The sequence below is a fragment of the Gobio gobio genome, assembly GCF_949357685.1.
Source record: "Gobio gobio genome assembly, chromosome: 5".
Taxonomy (NCBI): Eukaryota; Metazoa; Chordata; class Actinopteri; order Cypriniformes; family Gobionidae; genus Gobio; species Gobio gobio.
This window is the reverse complement of record NC_137101.1, coordinates 5,067,598-5,090,772: the sequence shown is the minus strand read 5'-3', so window position 1 is coordinate 5,090,772 and position 23,175 is coordinate 5,067,598. Positions and strand designations below refer to the sequence as shown.

At 37.5% G+C, this 23,175-nt stretch overlaps 1 protein-coding gene across 2 annotated transcripts in view; it reads right to left on the bottom strand.

The window, feature by feature from the left end:
- Positions 1-23,175, bottom strand: part of pde3a (phosphodiesterase 3A, cGMP-inhibited) — a 164,074-nt gene that overhangs the window by 34,256 nt on the left and 106,643 nt on the right. For both annotated transcript variants that reach the window (XM_079817227.1, XM_079817228.1), the window contains exons 3-4: positions 19,562-19,825; positions 6,533-6,690 (exon numbers count right to left, since the gene is read on the bottom strand). In XM_079817227.1, the coding sequence (XP_079673353.1) occupies positions 6,533-6,690; positions 19,562-19,825 (422 nt within the window). The remainder of the gene's footprint in view (positions 1-6,532; positions 6,691-19,561; positions 19,826-23,175) is intronic.

The window sequence follows — 23,175 nt, the reverse complement described above, 5'->3', positions numbered from 1 at the left end:
GCTGATTATTTGGCTGTTAATTTCGTTGACGAATAACTTGTCATAATTTTCGTCAACAACCTTTTTTCACTGACGAAAACGAGATGATAACTAAATAAAAACTAGTGTTGGATGACAAAAACTATGACGAAAACTTACTGTCATTTTCGTCAACAGATAAAAACGAGACGAAAATGTTAGGGAGGGTCGATTAGGGAAGAGATCCAGTCAGAACTGATGTCCTGTGTAACAGATGCTGATCTAACCGCTGGAAAACACACGGCCTACAGGCTCACACACCCCCAATCCAGCGCTCCAGAGCCGCTCACAATCAATGAATAACACACATTTATGCCAGGCCATTGTTTATGAACTAATGCTGATGAATAATGACAATGTTCACTTAACAATGTTTATATAGTAATATGTTTTAGACGGTTGTAACAATGCATATTTTATCTCCTGAACTTGAATGAGCTCCTGCAACTGCAATAGTAAAGCTCAGACATTTCAAAATAAGAGTCAAGGTGTATTTCGAGCTTGTTTATAATTAAAAGTCACGCATTATATATTCGTTTTTGTTTACACAAAAAAACTGCATTTAATTCATTCCCATTTAATTCATAGTCAGGAGGAAAGACCAGTGTTTGACACATATTCAATAAAGTATCCGGGTTATAATAGTTAACTAAAACCATTTAAAAAATCTTCATTACTTGAAATTAAATAAATGTTAACTGAAATTTAAAAAATAACTTATTTGAAGCTTTAGCTTAACCTTAGCTTACGGCCTACTTTCTAAAACAGAAAAACTATATAGATAAAAAAGTGAATTGAGCTCTTTCGTGTATTTTTAATGTCAAAAACAAAATGATGTCAAGGTCAGTTCAAGTGACAGTCCGTTATGTAAGGCTTAAATGCGTAATGTATTACAATTTAACTAAACTAGTAGATTTAGTCAACTAAAATCTTATGATATTTAGTCGACTAAAGCTAGACTTAAACTAAAAACAATCAAGGTGACGAAAATATGACTAAAACTAAATGGCATTTTAGTCAAAAGACTATGAAACTAAATCAAAATGTGGTGTCAAAATGAACACTGGGCTGCATGTAAAGGTAGCTGTTGTGTCCTCAATGAAGATACTTGAGCTTAACTCGACATGACATAACCATTTACCTCTCAAGAGGCGAACTTGTAAATGAGAAAGTTCACAATGCACTTTCCGGGGGTTAAAAAAGTCCAAGACGCGTATTTTTGCAGAGCGGGTCAGACTTGAATTTTCCTGCCAACTTTAAAGGACCCCAGCGAACAGGCCTCCTGCTGTGGGAACACTCTTCAGATATCCATTAAGGAGACCTGGCACTTTAAGACCAGCCTCAACATGGTAATGCAGGCAGCCGTGTGACCCTCCATTTTTCACAGGGGCTTTTATTTCGACAGGACCTGAATCTAAACACAACTCTGGCTCTCGTGTCTCCAGGAAGCCTCTTTAAACTCTCTGTCTACACAGTGCAGATGGCTATCTGGATATCCGTATTAATGGGCTGAACTTTAGCTGGGCTGTATAACTCACGCTGAAATAAGAGATATAAAGGTGGAGAAATGCCCAAAGATGGACATTATAAAATGTGAATCAAACATTCAGACGGAGCGAGGCAGCGTGTAGGAGCTCTGGAAAGTTCAAGCGCTTGACGGCGATCCACAACAGCTGTGCGAAACACTAACGGACGAGACAATGATGACAAACAAAACAAAATGAGGGCAAACGGATAAAAGTGTTTTCAGATAAATCCCCTGAAACTCTCCGTGGACTCGTATTTTCAGAAAGTACGTACTGTTGCTTCAAAACACTTCATGAGTCACATACAGCGGACCTGAGAAGTACTTGGACAAATGTGCAAATGTCATTGCATTAGATTACAAAAGCACAAGCGTACTTCTCGAACAAAAAGGTCAGTGTTTGTTAGGTTTGAAACAATAAAACAATAGATAACGGCTTAAAAATGAAGTATTTGGACACTTTTGTGTTTGTGAATCATCATTGGAACATGTACGTAGTTAATGTGATGAACTACACACTTGAACTTAAAGTGAACTTTTTACAAGATGTGAAATAAGTCTCTGATGTCCTCAGAGTGTGTATGTGAAGTTTTAGCTCAAAATACCCCACAGTACATGTTTTATAGCGTGTTAAAATTGTCACTTTTTGAGGGCGCCTCTTTTGTGTGTGTCCCTTTAAATGCAAATGAGCTGCCTTTCTAGAAGAGGGCGGAGCTTTAAGAGCTTGTGTTAGCAGCTCCGATTACCTCACACAGACACACACTGAAAACATCAGAAACTGTTCAGCCTTTTATGATCAAACCGCAGTCAGACAATGATGGAGAGACTCAAGAAGAAGTGACAACATGTAGAATGAGACGGGACGTTTCTGAAGGGTTAGTTGATGAATTTATGAGTTAACTATCTTCAAGTCATTGATTAGCATATTCTGTCATGATAATCTATAAACCGCTGGTGTGGGAACTGTTGTAAGATGCACAGAGCCAGAGAATATCTGCATGAAGAGAGAACAGGTATAGTTTAGTTTAATTATGGTTATAACTTACGGTTATCTTGCTTTTATGACATGCTATTGAATTTGTGTTCGTTCTGTATTGAAATAAATGTGAAGAGACGGATGTGAGCGACTCACAAATGTGCTCGACTACAACAACTCTTCCTCTTCTCAACATGGCCTTTGTTGTGTGTTCCCGGGGGCGGGGCTTATGTAAATTTTAGGGTTTGTGATGTCAACCGTGAATAAGCTGGTTGTAGTCCCTACCAGCCGTTTGTTGTAGTCCTTAAAAAGCAATTTCTTTAAAAGAAAAAATCTCCCTTTGCTTTGAACTTTGAGCGTCGTAACTTTGCAGATGTTGTTTATGCTCAAACAGCAACATTACACACTCACTAAAGTTAAAAAAGTCAGATCATCAACCACCCCTTTAAGGACAATTGACTTCATACATTCACTAAAAATCACCAACAGCTGATTAATTCGTTCCCCGCCATTTTCCGGCTTTCTGTGTTTTCACTGTTATACGCTAGGGGGCGCTACTACACATCTTCTGAAAGAGAACAGAATCTCCTGATCAAAACACAGGAGAAGAAGCAGAAACAAGCGATAACATAAGCAAGTGTAACCCCTCCTGTTTGAACCGCCCGCTCCAAGTGGGACTCGCACAGGAAATACTAGCTGGCATCCGTTACATAAGCAGATGCAGATAACAGTGAAAACATGGATTGCCTGACAATTCCACCAATGGTGGGGAAGCGTTGTGTCAATAATTATGGAAAATTCCGTCAATGGGAAAGAGTTTAAAGGCATTGAGCAAAAACAGTGATAGTAAAAAGATTCAACTTTTGAAATTACATTTTTAAGTGTGATTAAAGTGTTAAAGGCTGCCCACCAAAAGGACACATAAAAGCTGATCACCGCGATCAAGACACTTTAATTCAACATGAAATGGCATTTGCAACCCATTTTACTTTCACAACACGACATATTTCTGGTATAATCAATGCCAAAAGAATGTAAAGCGGGACTTGATTTTATCCATAAGGGATGGATTGCATTATGAAACATGGGTGTTACACACATTGTACCTTTACTTTTATTGCATTAACGATAACTGGCATTACATTACTGCGTTTACTATTGGCAAAACTTTAGAAAGGCTTAATTTCCTTTCCTTAACAGTAGCCTAAAATCAGGGGCGGACTTAACCAATAAGCAAGGTAAGCGGCTGCTTAGGGCCCCAGGGAATATCTGATACTGGCAAAACTTATTTGGTCTATACATTTATAGTGATCTATTAATATTTATAGTGATTTGTTTGATATATATCTGATATATAAAACATATCACTATAAATGATAAATGAAAATGTAAAATGATATGATCACGTAAAATATTATGTTCAGTAAATGGCATCAAAATAATTTAACCTATTTGAACAAGATTCAACTGGGCAAGATTTTAAAAAAATGAGTTGAAAGGACCAATTTGATTATACTTAAAGAGATAATTCACCCAAAATTTTGATTAAAATATTCTAGCTGACCCACCAGAGTGAGTTTTTTTTAAAGGCGACTGTTATTACTGTCATGCTTGTCACGTGACTCTCCGCAGCCAAAATAGTGTTGCATGACAGATGTATCGCTTTTATTTCGTTTGACCTTTTTTATTCAAAATATTCACAAACTTGCTTACCATGTCATCAGCTATCTGATATTCCGATTCTCAAATGCGTGTAAGTGAGTGTGTTTTGTCATTTAAAAACCTTTATAAATGATCTTGATCTATAACGTGTGATGGTCGCCGGCATGTTTGTTCGCGCCGCAGTTCAGAGAGTTCAGATTTACAGCGCGTGAACTCATTAGTTTCTCCCGAAATACATGAAAGTAAGGCCCCATTTACACTGCATGGTTCAAGTGACCCAATTCCGATTTTCCCTCTCATGCGGCACAGATCGGATATGACATGTGAACGTATAAGCAGGATAAAAACGCTTGAATTACGATATCCTCCGATCGGATTCAGGCCTCACTCATATGTGGTAATAAATCCGATATGATTCGGATACGTTCATTTGCGTCTGTAAGCGGTCAAATCGGATATTCCCCAGTAAATGCGAGTCATACGTCATTGAAAAAGGGACGAGGCGAATGACATCAACTCAGGTGGACACCAACTGTGATCAAGGGCTCTCCTCTTTTTTCTCCGCAATGTTTTGCTGACCTTTAAAGATTGAATAATCAATTAATCTGCATCTATTGCATCCATTGCATATCGCGGCGTTTTACTTCCTTTTCCGGGTCTTGGACTGTTTCACCAGTGTATAGTGTAAATGCAAATATCGGATACGGGTCGCTTTTAAAAGATGATGTAAGCGGGTCATCAAAAAAATCGGATATAGTCACCAAATCGGAATTGTGCATCAAGACCTGCAGTGTAAATGCAGCCTACGTGTATCTTATATGAATAAATACAATTATATTTGAATGGATTGTTTTTGCTGCTTCTATAGACACCAGTGTGTATCTTACAAACTCTAAATGTATTGTTTTACTAGTACTCTGTACTCTGTACTCTTTACTAGTCTACTAGTAATGTGTATTTATGTCACGTCACTGAACATTCAAAATCCCATATGTGGGACCGTACCACTCAAAAGGTTACAAGTCATCATTTACTTGCCCTCAAGTTGTTCCAAAAAGAAGATATTTTGAACAAAGTCGGTAACCAGACAGTTAAAGGATTAGTTCACTTTTAAATAAACTTTTGCTGGTAATTTACTCACCCCCATGTCATCCAAGATGTCCATGTCTTTCTTTCTGCAGTCGAAAAGAAATTAAGGTTTTGGATGAAAACAGTCCAGGGTTTTTCTCCATATAATGAACTTCAATGGGCCCCAAACGGTCGAAGGTCCAAATGACAGTTTCAGTGCAGCTTCAAAGGGCTTTAAACGATACCAGACGATAAATAAGGGTCTTATCTAGCGAAATGATCAGTTTCTGCAAGAAACCGAGCAGTATTTATGCTAATTTTGTTCCTCTTTTCAGACGAACGTGATCATCTCTGAGCTTAGTGAGGTCAAAATACGAGCGTGGTCATAGATATATATCGATCATAGATGCCTAATTCTATTGATCCGTACAAGCGCTAATGAGGCATCTACGTATACATCTATGACCACGCTCGTATTTTGACCTTGCTAAGCGGAAGTTATGGCTGAGCTCAGAGAGGATCACGTTCGTCTGAAAAGAGGTAAAATAATAGCATAAATACTGCTGGGTTTCTCGCAGAAACTGATCGTTTCGCTAGATAAGACCCTTATTTATCGTTTAAAGCCCTTTAAAGCTGCACTGAAACTGTCATTTGGACCTTCGACCGTTTGGAGCCCATTGAAGTCCATTATATGGAGAAAAACCCTGGAATGTTTTCATCCAAAACCTTAATTTCTTTTCGACTGCAGAAAGAAACACATGGACATCTTGGATGACATGGGGGTGAGTAAATTATCAGCAAAAGTTTATTTAAGAGTGAACTAATCCTTTAATGGATCCCATTGACTTCCATAGTTTTTTTTCCCCATACTATGGAAGTCAATGGTGCCCATCAACTTGAGGGGGAGTAAATGACGACAGTATTTTCATTTTTGGGTGAACTATCCCTTTAATTTAAGGCAGCAACTTAGTTTTTAAGTTGAGTAGGAGGGATTTTTTAGCCTAAATTTTGTTCATTTGTGATTATCCTGATGAACAAAACATTGTAAGAGTCATAGTCACAGAGCTTTTCTGCAATAATTCAAAAGGCCGATAGAAAAATCCTATTGGGTTTTTGTCAAGGGAACCAGGGCGATGCCAACTCACGGGTTGACCTACAAAAATACTGCACGTCATCACTGTGATGCCAGCCAAAAGGAAAGTCGTGACTGAATGAGGACTGAATAATAAGAAGTGTACTGTAAGTCAGTTTGATGACTAAATGACACAGATGGTGTTCATTACCTGCTGGAAGGGCCATCGTGAGGTGTTTTGATGCTGGCACTGCGGTCCCGTCTGACCGGCCCGGGTTCGAGCGTGGGCAGGCCCGTGGCTGAGGTGGTGGTGGTCCACGTGGAAGAAATCCGTCTCAAAAGCCCCGGATGCAAACTTCGCCTCAAACGCTGTTATTAAAAGAGAACATTCATCAAGTTTAGAGTAAAACAGTGCTGACAGCGGAGCAAAACACAGAGAGAGAGACAAATTCTCCGCGGAGGTCAGTTTTGAAGCATGTCAAAAGTCACATGGCCAATTACAATCAATTAACACTGACCCAGACAAAATAAAGACACGTGTGTATGACAACACAAAGGCCAAATTAACACTTTTTGGCAGTGCAGTTGTTAAACAAAGCACTTGTTTAGATTAAAGCTGGACTGCATTTTACGTAAATGATGTAAATCTTAGTGTGCGTGTATTTAGAGAGCAAAACATCTGAGGGCGGCAGATGACAGCGGTCCATCAGGGAATACTGAGCCCGTCCCCCAACTGGGAAAATGGGAACAGAACAGATGGAAGACCCTGGAGAAATGCATCACCGCTCTGCTTCTTTACAGATTTACAGAGCCAATCAAAACGCTTGGTGGATTTGTAACGTGCATGCGGTATAAAATAGACTAGAGACATATGCACTTAAAGGGACAGTGACATTTTTTTTTTTTTTTAGAATAATTTAAAATAACTTGTTTGTTTCACAGAAGATGTATTTCAAGGAAACAAACACGAGAATGTATATAATCACTGTGTGCACTTGCACGCCACGCCATTGGTCAATGCTTTTAACTGCATTTGCATATCTTAAAGGGATAGTTCACCCAAAACTGAAAATTAGCCCATGATTTACTCACCCTCAAGTCATCCGAGGTGTACATGACATTCTTCTTTCAGACTCTGAGTTATATTAAAAATGTTCTGGCTAATCCAAGCTTTATAATAGCAGTAATAGTTGCTCTGTTTTTGAAGTTCATTAAGAAATGCATCCGCCCGTCAAATAACTGCTCCACACGGGGGTTAATAAAGGCCTTCTGAAGCGAATCGATGCGCTTGTGTAAGAAAAATATCCATATTTTAAAATTTATTTCATTTTTTTCTATGGCTCTGCATCAGCCGTCCCCGCGCCATCACTTCCGGCCAGTGGTGGAAATGGCCGAAATTCACTAGGCGGACTCTAGTTTGGAAAGGTTTTTTTGTTTTTTTTGTTTTTTAGTTGCACAGTTTAAGAGGTCACAAAAACCTTCTAAATAAATTGTCCTCAAGTTAAATAAATCTGTTGAATGTTTTGGATGGTTACTGTACATCTCAGTTTAGTGCTGTGAAAATGAACAATTAAGCATGTAAAGGTGAATCTAGTTTATATTATATTATATATATATATTATATATATATATATATATCGATTTAAAAAAGTAACTAATTAATTGCACATAAAATATCTGCGTCTTTAATATTTTTATATTGTAATAATTTCACAGTTACTCTCCAAATTAATGTAAAAACAACTTAAAGACAGTATATTTGAAATTTTTGTTGTAATGGCATATTTTTATGAAGGCTAGTATCAGTGATACTAAAACTGATACAGATGTCTCATCACTGATGTTTTTTTTCTTTCTTTTTAAACATTAACGGTAGACATTCAACATTACAGTATAAATAAAAGCTATATCAATTCCAATTAAAACAATCATCACACAAACCCATTATAATAAATGTCTGGGGGTCATTTGGAACATTTCAAACTTGTGTGGGAAAAGGTTATACAAAGGAGGCTTTGTTACAGTATATTATTTTGAAAAAATTAGATTTTTTTCTACATTATTTTCTGAATTCTACACTTTGTCTTGGGTTAGTTTAATAATATAGCCTATGCATCATTGATAACCCCTTGTTATAAATAAAAAATGGGAAATTATTAGTAATTCTCTCAAATTGGCCTGATTAGCAAAGCCCGCTAAACACACTAAACACACAAGACAAGCAGGACCGTAACACCACACATATTGAGGGGGATCAGTACCACCCCAATATGTAATTTAAGTTTCTTCAAACAAACGTGATATCACAAGCTTTATTAATGTTTTTACTGTAAAGTTGTGCAGTTTAAGGGGGATTTATGGTATTTTTTTGTATTATTTATTGGCCTCAATTTGTAATAATGTAAATAAATACATATATATATAAAATGCCAACATTTTATGTAAAATCCACTTTTTAAAAAGAGGATTTAAGCGTGCCAGTGGTTCTGGGTTCTAATCCACCATTGTATAGTGTATTTATTTATTTATTTATTTTCTCATTAAAACCAAATATGTTAATCAGTGATTGTATACATCAAGAACAGGGACAAATTTGGGCGCATTTCGTTTTGTGATTTCAACGGAACGAATAAAGTCTCTGCAACAGCAATCGATTGAAGCGCTTGTCTGTGCACGAACCACCGATACACAGTTTACATACAACCAGTGTTGGGGGTAACGCATTACAAGTAACTTGAGTTACATAATAATATTACTTTTTCCAAGTAACTAGTAAAGTAACGCATTACTTTATAAATTTACAACAAAATATCTGAGTTACTTCTTCAAAAAAGTAATGCAAGTTACTTTTTCACATTAATTTGACTGACAGCTCTCCTGCCCCCATGTTGAGAAAAATAAGCGCAGAGGCGTGTGTGTGTAAACATGATGGTTATTGTAGTTCTAGACTAAATGTGAGCATTTTATTTATCTCACTTGCACAATAAAGATTCTGTACTCCTCAAAATGATTAAAAATCAATCAAATGCAAAATCAGAATACAATGCAACCTCCAATAATTAAACTATTTTTATGCATAATCTACCTTTATATTTAATTAACCAATGTCTTGCTGCTGACCTTTGATGATGAAAATTACTAGATTTTTAGTTTTTATTGGTAAAACTTTTTTCTCCTGCATCCTATTCTACCATTATCCAGAATGGCAGCAGAGCTGCGCCCCCTACTGTTCATGCGTGAATTTGCATTTTTACCTCAGCCTGGGACTTATTATTTCAATTTTGGTATGAAGAGGTCTTTACAAAAATATAACTTTTTTGTTATAAACAAAAACAAGCAAAAAGTAACACAAAAGTAACGTAACGCATTACTTTTCTTAAAAAGTAACTAAGTAACTCAATTAGTTACTTTTTAAGGGAGTAACGCAATATTGTAATGCATTACTTTTCAAAGTAACTTTCCCCAACACTGGCAGAGGTGGAAAGTAACGAATTACATTTACTCGCGTTACAGTAATTGAGTAGTTTTTCTGTGTACTTCTACTTTTTTAAGTAGTTTTAAAAATCTGTAATTTTACTTTTACTTAAGTATGTTTTGTTTGAAGTATTGTACTTCACTACATTTTAAACCACATCCGTTACTGAGTAAAAATAAATAATACAAATGGGGGGAAAACCGCGATTCGGAAACGACAGCATTGAATTGGCGGGAGAACAAACACGCAAAAATCACAAAAAGATGGAGACGGACGGAAAAGTCAGACGTCAGACCCAGCTGAAAGCGAAACGCCGTTGTGAACCCCTGGATAGTATGGAAATACTTTGGATATAGACAAAAAATAGCCGGATGTTGTCCTGAAGGATATCAAATTGTTGATGCAAAAGAGGAAACACATAGAACATGTTCGTGAAGGCCATCCCTCTGTGCGGATAAAGGTACGTTTATAACGTAAGGCCGAATGATTTCTGTGATGCAGAGGGAATCCAGACATGACATTTTAATTTACAGTAGCCTATAATGCAGATGTCACGTAAAACACGCAAACTGATGGATGAATGAATACATCGAAAATAGAGCTGTACAATAAATCAAATCGCGACATGGTCTGTGAATATTAAAGCTCAAAACACTGCTATTTAAATATATGATCTGCTTGCTCTGTCTCTGTGTGAATGAGCCTACATACTCAAGTACGCGATGCTTGTGGTGTTTAACGTCCCACAAACCATATTTGGACATGGACACATGAACATTTCCAGAGCTGATCGGAGACCCCCTAATGAGCATTTTCATCATTTTATTTGATTAAAAACCATTGTCAAATACACTCTGAAACAGGTCAAAAGAAACTGTGACAGAAATAGAAAATAGGCCTACAATAGAATACTTGTCAAAATAATAATATTAATAACAATAATAATAATATATAATTTAAATATTATGTAAGAATATATTTTTAAATCCATGGTTTAATTTAGTAAAACTGTTTTGCAGCGCTTTGCCAAAAAAATTAAAGGATAAAAGTTTGTTACATTTTATTTGATTACCACCGTTTTGGTAGGCTAATGTATTTGAATTAAATCCTAAAAAGAAAATTTCATAGGACTCTATTATTCTTAAAGTTGTTAATATAATTCATAATAATTTATTTAATTTATTTCGTTAGACATGTTTTATTGAAATTTTAATTTAAAAAAATGTTTAAATTTTTTTTCATTAATTTAACGACATTTTAACTGGTGATAACCATAATTTAAAAATACAGTTCATTTATTAAATAATTAATACCGTGATGCTGTGAAACTGATGTTTTCATATCGTGAAAACCTCATTCTATTACAACCCTACACGAGAGAGTCCCCCACCCCGCTGTTAAAAAAAGTAACTCAGTAACTTTTACTCAGAGAACATTTTAAATGAACTACTTTTTACTTTTACTTGAGTATATTTTTAGACCGGTACTTTTACTTGTCCTTAAAGGGTTAGTTCACCCAAAAATGAAAATTCTGTCATTAATTACTCACCCTCATGTCGTTGGACACCCGTCAGACCTCCGTTCATCTTCAGACACAAATGAAGATATTTTAGTGTAAATCTGATGGCTCTGAAAGGCCTCCATTGGCACAATGCACTTTACACTCTCAAGACCCTTAAAAGGCACTAAAGACGTCGTTACAAAGTCCATCTCACTACAGTGGTTCTACAATAACTTTATGAAGCGACGAGAATAGTTTTTGTGTGCAAAAAAACCCCTAAATAATGACTTATATCATGATGACCAATTTCAAAACACGGCATCATGAAGCTTCGAAGCGTTATGAATCAGTGAATCGATTCAGCAGTTTGAATCGCCAAATTTCAGCAGTTTGACACGCGATCCGAATCATGATTCGACTCACTGATTCATAACGCTTCGAAGCTTCATGATGCCTTGTTTTGAAATCGTCATCACTATATAAGCCGTTATTTAGGGTTTTTTTGGAGGCCTTTCAGAGCCATCAGATTTCAACTAAAATATCTTCATTTGTGTTCTGAAGATGAACGGAGGTCTGACGGGTGTCCAACGACATGAGGGTAAGTAATAGTACTAGTGAAGTAATAGTACTTTTACTTGAGTAGAATATTTGGTTACTCTTTCCACCTCTGAACACTGGATACAACAACTCAAGCTGCAAGAACAGTCGCTATCGATTTGCTGCTGCTGCTACTCCGACAATGTACACAACAAGCTGCTTCTTCTTCTGCTTTTGCCTTGATACTGTGGGTTACACCATCAACAAACCCGTGGACACTGACTACTTGCGGTCTGCATGTGGAATTGCACATTGACGCGGACAACAATGCAAAAGTATAAATGAAAACTGACACGTAACTTGCGGCGTAGAGGAAGTATAAATCAGCCTTTAGTGTAAATAGACACTCCGTAAAATGATAGGGGGACTTTTAGTATGTTTTTGACCGTGTAAAATTGTACAATGGTGTAAAAAAAGTTTCAAAACTGCATTACCCCGAGAGTCAGGGCAGGGAGAAAACTCTCTTGACAGCAGCATGAATATTTCAGATGCTGTGAGTAGAGAACCAGAGGGCATATCTGTACGCCCCCAACCCCAACCGCTGCTCATGAGTACATGCCCTGGGCATTCTGGGATACCACCACCTTCCCATTACAGACAGACGAGGCCAACGCTGGGGTCTGAAGTCACAGATGATGTGTATTTTTAGCTCATTCAACAATCTATAGCCACAAACATGAAAACATCTCTGTAATACGAGCGTCTGATATTAATTCAGCTGGAATGGCTGTCAGCCGAAGTTGGGAGGAACATGTTTGAGTGGAGAAGGTGCTCGGGATGCGCGTCTCCTCTCCTGCCGTGGCGTCTCTGTCTCACACAGACAGACTGTCAGTGTTGCAGAGGTTCAACGCTTGGACGTCTGTGAGCCGAGTCTCGTCCGATCTTCTCCAGCCGGAGTGACAGCAAGGAGATACAGACCACACTAACCTATACGAGGAATCTCACAAAACCTGCCGAGGACACGTCTGGACATTTGCTTAAAAATATCGAGTGGCTACAGTAGTGGCCAAAAGTGATGTCCGGAGGGGACATTTGTTCTCTCTTGTGTTTATCATTTATTTGTATGAAAGCCTGGCAATTATGTCCAAACAATTTGGCATGTTTCATTGCATTATTATCAAAAATAAAACAACTGACTCCGAGCACTACTGTATTTTTGGATTATTAAGGTGCATTATTCTATTATATTCTCAAAAGTTAAGCATATTTACATAATTTAAATTATACATCATGATTTTTTTGTGCTGCCTTTATGCTGATTGAAATAATCATTCATTTATTATTATTACTACCACTGCATAAAATTATTTTCATACTTATTGTTTTTGTCTTGTTTTCCTTTATAAACATCCAAACATTCTTAAATTAAGACGTTTAGTTCAGATGCAAAACCCTTTAAGTTTGTCTGACATTTTTATTTTAAATGAGCTTTTTTTATATAATACTCTTATCAGAGACTTTTTTTAATATAAGGCAATAACTGACTAATAACCTTTTCATTGCCAATAAAGTGAATTACTATGGAAGCTGCCACTAACGAATATTTTTATATCGATTAATCTAATCGACTAATTTATGGATTAATCGATCGACTAATTTATCACAATCATTTTCAAAACATTTAACTTAACTTGTAACTTTGGCCTTCAGTAGTGTACTATAAAAAAGTATAAATGTAAACAAGCCCTTGACAAAATGTAAAACTAAAAGAGTAAAAATTTTAAAAGGTACAAATTTGTAAACCAACATAACAAAAAAAAGAGAATATCAGCACATACTTTTAATATAGAATAGTGTTGTCACGATACCAAAATTATGACTTCGATACGATACCAGACTAAAATACCTCAATACCGATACTGAATCGATACCATGGCAAAAAACTGTAAAAGTAATTGAATAATATGACAGAACTTACTATTGATTGTTTTATCATTATTTTAGGGTTAAAAAAACCCCTAAAAATTCACTTGGCCGGCATGTTCCTGCCCTGCTTCACACAGATTATTAGGTCCGGCCCTTTAAGAGCTGCACGGACCAAATTCATTGTAACACACACCTGATTTCTCATTCAACTCTGTATACATTCACTAAAGACATATCCGACTGCGTTTACCCGAATACTCGCCAGGACGTGCATTTTTACAGATTTTTTACCATTCAAAAAAAGGCGTGTGCGCAGCTGCGCGCGCTTCAGGTCAAAGTCCGGGCGCGCCGCACTTCTGTTGCTTTCTTTTTCCTGAGCTCGTATATATTTGACTGTTCTGCTTCCATTGTTTAGTGAACGGTGGTAGCAGAGCTCACACACACACACGTCCTCACTCCTGCTGTCACACATTGACGCAGATTAAGAAATACTGCTCTTATTAGAGTGCTGTCTTTTTTAAAGTACCGGTACTAATACAATTTCATATCGTACCCAACTTACCCAGTCGACTAAAAATATTGACGTCGACTAATTATCAGCGTCGATGCAGTTGATTGTATCGACCAATCGCGACAGGTCTAGAAGCTTGTTTCCGCCACAGAATAAAAAAAGGTAATTGTGACTTTTTATCTCTCAATTCTGACTTTTTTTCTCAGAATTGCGTGATATAAAGTCACAATTGTGAGTTATTAAGTCAGAATTGCATGATACAAAACTCAATTGGGAGAAGGAAGTCAGAATTGCAAGTTATAAAGTCAGAATTCTGACTTTTTTCTCACAATTGTAAGTTTATATCACGCAATTCTGACTTTATTACTCACAATTGTGACTTTATATCATGCAATTCTGACTTAATAACTCTCAATGTCGAGTTTATATCTCGCAATTCTAAGAAAAAAAGTCAGAACTGCGAGATGTAAAGTCACAATTATCTTTTAAAATGCTTTATTTTGTGGCGGAAACAAGCTTCCATAAACTATAGAACCTAAACATACAGTAGGAGCCTGATAAAAATGCTCATTTAGAAGAATTTCACAGGTTTTTAATTTATATATTGTTATATTTGCGTACACAGTTCAAAATGATCAAACATGCTTCGTCTTTAGTGAAAAACAAGGTGCATTGATTAGATTTATACTTCATTTTATCTCTTAGATTACACATTTTCAATCTACTTAGTAAAAAAACCATTTCAGCCATTTCAGGGAAATTACAGTAACATATCAAATATCATTATAGAGGCTGAAAAACAAAGTTTTTATTAGAAAACTGAGCTTAATCCCTAATAAAACGAACAAAACCTGCAGGGAATAGTCCGGCCCTGAGAGTGCAGTGAACCGGTCAGTTCAACAACTTTCTTTTCCAACAGATTAGCATTTAAACGTCTGGGACAAAGGTATGCACGAAATCCTAAAGTAGGTAAATTCTGGAGGAATCAGCCTTTAAATCTTAAGTACTTTCTAAGATGGGGAGCTCATGCATGTATAATGCGTTAAAGGCCACGGTCGCGTGTTTACCGGCTTCGGAGAAATGGACGTTCAATCAGCAGTGCAGCAGTATCCAGAAATGTAACACCTTAGGAAAAGTGTTTTTCTTTTTTCCAGTTCAAATATACATGAAAAGTGATTTGGGATTTATGTGGAAAAAGCCTCGTTTCCTGTCAAGGCCAGAGCTAATGCCCCGCTGCCAAACTGGACACCCAGACAGGCCACAAGTATTTCCTCCGAGGAGCTGCCGCGCGCGCCTTGACCTTCCATGAATCGTGTCACCATCAGTGGAAGCGAAATCGTTCCTCGCGTTTCATGCCGATATTCCTGCTGTTGACACAGCTGCAGCACTGACAGATAAAACACGGCTTAAAGAACCAGACTCGCTCGTGTTTTCCTTCATACTGCCAAAATATCACATTATATATGCTGTGGAAAAATAATAGAGGCCGAAGCTGGCGCTCTGAATTCACTATCAGAGCGTAGTGCGGTGTGACCTACATATGGACCAGGTGTAATGAATGGGCGTTAATAAACATCTCCTAATGTTGTTTGCTGAGCACTGCAGCATGGGAAAAGAGCTCGGCGGATAGTGACTTTTGCCTCACCTACTCTTTAAGTGCCGGCATGCATTTTTAACTGCAGTGCTGGTGAAACATTAAAAGGCTTCTGTGAGAATGTGCGTCATTGTCCGCTACATTAGAGACCTGCCATGCTGGCGTGAATGAGCATGTGTGTGTGTGTGTGTGTGCCATGGCAGTAAACCATTAAACACAATGGAGTCTTTTTCTTTTGTCTGAAAGTCTTCAGTGGTTCCACCGAGATAACACGAGCTATTCATGAATTACGCTGTAGCAATGGTAGGAAATCATGTAAAAACACAGCTGTAGAAAAACCATTCTCTTTCACAAACGGGAGCCTAATTGACCCTTCGCTAAGCCTCGCTCCCCTGCTGGACAAGCTTTACAGAACGTCCCATAGGTGCCATGATTTTCAGTCAAACGGGTTCATAAAGTGACTGGAATTAATTGTGGCGTGTCAAAGCATTTTATATGCGAAATTTGTAGATTACATAGTAACTTTAGACTTTAGTTGCTATCATCGTCTTATCAATACAGAAATTAAAGGGTAGTGATTTAGCATTAAGCTTCGTATTTAAACTGGGTCATTTATGCAGTAGAAATGTGAAATTATTTTTGAATTTGGTGCCGTCTAGACTGAGAAAAGACCTTTTTGTCTCATGTGGATGAAAGACAACAACTCCCAGAATGCACTTGCTTCGCTGCCCTACGAGGCCGTACACCGTCGTTTTGATCTTCATAGTATTACAATCATTCCATTCAGTTAGAGAATAAACACTACAATTAAAAACTGAACGAGTGTTTTCAATAAAGTGTGAGTGAGCCGAATGAAAGTCACGTCACAGACGCAGCAGTGTCAGATTTCCTTCCCCATGAAGAGCTGAGCAGAACTGAGGTAACATTAAGCGTCAGTCTGGCACGTGTTCAGATCGCATATAGAAGCTAAACTATCACAGGAATTCATTGAAAAGTTGAAACACTCACTTTGCTCTGCATCGCTCCGTTATGAATGTCCGTGCGGCCGTCTGTGTCTTACATTCTGTGTGTGAGATCTCTCCCCTATGGGCGGGTTGATAATATGCGGAACAGCTCCATCTACTGGCTGTAGTCTTTAGCCTCTGGCCAAAAAATCCTCAGATGAGGCAAAATGACGATATTTGCGTCATCTGAGGATTTTTTCCCAGAAATAAAATGCATAATTCTCTCGTCTCAGGGGGATATGAGGGGGGAAAGTACCATAATTTGAATATACTATGGGGTTTCTACTGATACAAAGCCTAATGCTAAATCACTGAAGTGACCCTTTAATTGACATTGAGCAAATATACACTCAAAATTGTGTTTTTACGCATTTAAAAATAATAGTCAAATTATATCAAATTGAACTTAATAATCCTTACACATTTTAATTGAATAATTGTGTAAGGATTATTAAATGGAATTGAATGGAATTTTACTATTAAAGGCACAATATGTAAGTAAAATACCCCAAAACCACTAGAACAATGTTATATATTTTGTTGACTTGTGTACATTGTCCCAAATATTTCCGAAAATGTTTAAATCCAGAGAAATAAGCAATTTTAACCAGGACACGGACTGTGTGTCGCCTATCAATGACATCACACCTGCGTTACCCTCCGGTTTTATTTAGTAGAAACCATGGAAACTCCAAAGATGCTTTAATATATTTAAATATATGGACCCACTTTATATTAGGTGGCCTTAACTACTAAGTACTAACATTTTAATTAATAATTTGATACATTGCACTTATTGTGTACATTCATGTTTTAACATTGTACTTACATTTTAAAAAATACCTGCATGTAATTACATCTGTAATTAATTTCTGTAGTTACATTTATAATTACACAGTTGACACTTCCTTTTAACCTAACCCAACCCTAAAACTTACTCATACCACCACACCTGTCCCTAACCCTACCCGTATCCCACCTTAATACCAGCAAAAGTGTTTTGCAATACAATATGAACACAGTACGAAATAATACATATGTACTTATTTTTTGATGTAAGTACATAGTACTTAAGGCCACCTAATATAAAGTGGGGCCACATTGATTAATGCATTATCATAGCCTGGATGTCAGCCGAACTTAGCCCCGTCCACAACATTTGAGGTCGGGCAGTTCGGTCTGGACTTGATCCGTTGTGGAGCAACTATGCCCGAAACAGAAGCTGTTCGGACCAATCAGATTGTCAGGGCGGGCTTTATACGATGATGGACAGATGATCAACAGTAACGTAATCATCCACGTCATCAAAAGCGCTTGGGTTGAATTTGTTCTAATCCTAAACGGAGAACTTGTTCGTATATGCGTTCACCTTTACTATTTCTCTCAGAAATGATGGTGTTGGTAAGTACTCTGTGTATCCTTAAATTCTTTTTTACAACACCGGCAAAGATCGTTTACACTCATCTTTTTCTTTTTCTTTTACTTCTTCTAGTGCGCGTGCAGACAGGGTTGCCAAGTTTTCACAACAAAACCCACCCAATTGCTACTCAAAACAAGCCCAATAGCTTTCCAATAGAAAAAATGGCGTTTGGGGGGTAAACTGTTTTTTTTTTGGAAGGGTATTCGCATTCCTGGGTCTAAATATCACATAATTGGGGTCGCTTCAACCCGCGGACATGGAAAAATAGCCCGCGGGAAAACCGCGGACTTGGCAACACTGTGTGATAAGTTAAGTGTGAGAAAAGGCTATAAATGATCCACCACCTGCAGCATCCTCGCATGCGAGCCGGACTCCTTTATGTATACAGACGAGACGTAATGACACAAAGACGCTCCAATTTCCCACGGAAAGCTACCAGTACCACTCAAATTATAACACATCATGGGCGTCTGAACCATTGTATGTGGGTGGGACAAGACCCACCCACTTTTTACGATCAATGATATTGGACCCACTCACTTTTATCGTCTCTAACATTCAGCACATGTCTGTTACCTACCCCTAACCGATAAACACTTATTATTAACCACATATTAGACGCTTTTTTTCCACTTTTCTAATATTTTCTTAATTTTTATTGAAAAGAAATGCCTTTCCGATTTGATATGTGATGGGAAAATGGAGAAGATTGAGTTCGGCGGAAGCCGGACTCGAACCGCGGGTCAATTTGTGTCAAAACTATATGCCGTGCATCTTACCCCTACACAACTGCCGCTCTCAATGCTAAGGCGATTTCCGTAATGTTGTCTTTCCGACCTATACGTTTAGCAAGTAAAGCGGTATATTTGTACTTGATGTAATTGGCATCTACTCCAGTAAAAAAATTCGGAGGACCCACCCACATTTTTTTTGCTTCCGACGCCCATGTAGCACATTATTACAAACTAACCTTTGTGAATCGGGCTAAGGTAAGGAGATTATTAGTTATTGATTTTGGATCATTTTTAACCAAAAAAGTTACGGACTGCAGCTTTCACAGATACAGCTTTCTTCTTAAAATCTTAAATATGTAGTAGTACATGATGAGAATAACAGGAACTAACAGATTAATAAGTGGTACCAAAAAAGGAATGGAAATTGAAATAAGTGGGCGGGGCCGCAACAGCTGCAAAGGTCAGATTGGTTGGTTGTATTTTAAGGCGGGGCTTAGAGAAGGGTCAACCCCTGGTACCTGAGAGGGTGTGGCCTTACCTTTGGGATGGCCAGCTTCTCTCCTTTCTCCGGCACCTCCTCCGAGTCGGAGCAGGTGTGTCCGTCGCTGAAGGCCAGCAGGGGGCTCAGGCGCGGCCGGTGGTGCAGCGGCTGGAAGGTGAGCTGGGTGCTGAGCAGGTTGCTGACGGCCCGCAGGGTGCTGCAGGTGTTGGGAGGGAGGGAGGTGTCAGCCAGCAAATCTGAGATCAGTCCATGGGCCTCGCCCATCACCGCTATGTCCACCGTCACGCTGGTGCCCGAAGACTGGACGAGAGGAGAGAGAGAGAGAGAGATGGTAAGTTGGCGTAAGGGAGAGATAGAGTTAAATGCACAGGTAGCGGGAGAGAAAGAGACAAAGGGGGGAGAGAGAAAAAGCAACGTTAGCTCATCTGCACCTCGGCGGTGACGCGATGCAGGGCTGACGTAATGGCACACTGACGCACGCAGAGAGTGACGCCGCACTGCTACACACGGGGGAACGAGAGACAGAGAGAAAGAGAGAGATTTTGAGGGCAAGAGAGAAGGAGGTCATGAGAAGTACAGGAGAAACCAGGCGAAAGACAGAAAGAGGACATAAGAAGAGCATGAAGAGCATTTCAATCACACACACACACACTGATTATTATTTAAATATTATTTAATATTTCAATATGTTCACTGTACGCACAATTGCAAACACCACTAACAAGATGTACGACTATTATTGACTTCTCATTTATTAACAATGCACTGACAGACTAACAATGAGCGATATGATCATGCAGCATTTATTAACCTTTGGTAATGTTGGTTAATAAAAATGTTCATATTAGTTTATAGTGCGTTCTTAAATTCTCAAAAATGTACACTCTAAAAAATGCTGGGTTGTTTCAACCCATGTTTGGGTCAAATAGGGACAAACCCATCCGCTGGTTTTAAAAATGTTTTTTAAAATGATTTAAAAAACGGTTGGGTTTGGCCATATTTGACCCAAACATGCAGCATTTTTTACAGTGCAGTAGTAATGTTGAGATTAACATGAACTAAGATTAATAAATCTTATTTAATATTCATATTTAAATTATTTAAATATTTTCACTGTATGTACAATTGCATGCATCTTAGCAAATTATGGAAGCCCGTTTCCGCCACAAAAAAAAAAAAAAGAGTAATTGCGACTTTTATCTCAGAATTGCGAGTTATAAAGTCAGAATTCTGAGATATAAACTTGCAATTGCGTGATATAAAGTCAGAATTCTGAGATAAAAAGTCACAATTGCGAGTTATAAAGTCCGAATTCTGAGATAAAAAGTCGCAATTGCAAGTTGTAAAGTCAGAATTCTGAGATAAAAATCGTAATTGCGAGTTATAAAGTCAGAATTCTGATAAAAAGTCACAATTGCGAGTTAAAGTCAGAATTCTGATAAAAAGTCACAATTGCGAGTTATAAAGTCAGAATTCTGATAAAAAGTCACAATTGCGAGTTATAAAGTCAGAATTCTGATAAAAAGTCACAATTGCGAGTTACAAAGTCAGAATTCTGAGATAAAAAGGTCGCAATTGCGAGTTATAAAGTCAGAATTCTGAGATATAAACTTGCAATTGTGAGTTGTAAAGTCAGAATTCTGATAAAAAGTCACAATTGCGAGTTACAAAGTCAGAATTCTGATAAAAAGTCGCAATTGCAAGTTATAAAGTCAGAATTCTGATAAAAAGTCACAATTGCGAGTTATAAAGTCCAAATTCTGATAAAAAGTCACAATTGCGAGTTATAAAGTTAGAATTCTGAGATAAAAAGTCGCAATTGCAAGTTATAAAGTCAGAATTCTGAGATAAAAAGTCGCAATTGCGAGTTATAAAGTCAGAATTCTGAGATATAAACTTGCAATTGTGAGTTGTAAAGTCAGAATTCTGATAAAAAGTCACAATTGCGAGTTACAAAGTCAGAATTCTGATAAAAAGTCGCAATTGCAAGTTATAAAGTCAGAATTCTGATAAAAAGTCACAATTGCGAGTTATAAAGTCCAAATTCTGATAAAAAGTCACAATTGCGAGTTATAAAGTCAGAATTCTGAGATAAAAAGTCGCAATTGCAAGTTATAAAGTCAGAATTCTGAGATAAAAAGTCGCAATTGTGAGTTATAAAGTCAGAATTCTGATAAAAAGTCACAATTGCGAGTTATAAAGTCAGAATTCTGAGATATAAACTTGCAATTGCGAGTTATAAAGTCAGAATTCTGATAAAAAGTCGCAATTGCAAGTTATAAAGTCAGAATTCTGATAAAAAGTCACAATTGCGAGTTATAAAGTCAGAATTCTGAGATAAAAAGTCGCAATTGCGAGTTATGAAGTCATTGATCTGCCGTGACCCGACACATGAGTTGTGAACACATTAATGAGTATTTTAGCTGTAGTTTTAGCTGCTAATGATGGAATGATTGTCTTATTATCTGAACGGCATTAATATCTCTGAGCAAACGCGCTCTTGAGGGGATTTTAAGCGCAAGCTTTGGCGCAGAAACAACAGAACGGATGTGAGGTGGCAACGTTCATTGAACATTTTCTGATGTGTTATTATGGAAATATGTTCCCCAGAACTCCACCACCCTCAGAATGTGCTGTAATTCACGATGTCATTAGAGAACGAGTGTGTTCAATAATGACACGTCCAGTATGATCTGTCGCTACATACAGTCAACTGAGGGTGGCGCTGTTCTGGGATCATATTTCATTAATAACGGATCAGATAATGCTGTAATGCAAGATTTAGTTTGAGAATGAATTTTATTGACCTCCATGTGCTCGGTTTTGATCAATGACTTTATAACTCGCAATTGCGACTTTTTATCTCAGAATTCTGACTTTATAACTCGCAATTGCGACTTTTTATCTCAGAATTCTGACTTTATAACTCGCAATTGCGACTTTTTATCTCAGAATTCTGACTTTATAACTCGCAATTGCGACTTTTTATCTCAGAATTCTGACTTTATAACTCGCAATTGCGAGTTTATATCTCAGAATTCTGACTTTATAACTCGCAATTGCGACTTTTTATCTCAGAATTCTGACTTTATAACTCGCAATTGCGACTTTTTATCTCAGAATTCTGACTTTATAACTCGCAATTGCGACTTTTTATCTCAGAATTCGGACTTTATAACTCGCAATTGCGACTTTTTATCTCAGAATTCGGACTTTATAACTCGCAATTGCGACTTTTTATCTCAGAATTCTGACTTTATAACTCGCAATTGCGAGTTTATATCTCAGAATTCTGACTTTATAACTCGCAATTGCGACTTTTTATCTCAGAATTCTGACTTTATAACTCGCAATTGCGACTTTTTATCTCAGAATTCTGACTTTATAACTCGCAATTGCGACTTTTTATCTCAGAATTCGGACTTTATAACTCGCAATTGCGACTTTTTATCTCAGAATTCTGACTTTATAACTCGCAATTGCGACTTTTTATCTCAGAATTCGGACTTTATAACTCGCAATTGCGACTTTTTATCTCAGAATTCGGACTTTATAACTCGCAATTGCGACTTTTTATCTCAGAATTCTGACTTTATAACTTGCAATTGCGAGTTTATATCTCAGAATTCTGACTTTATAACTCGCAATTG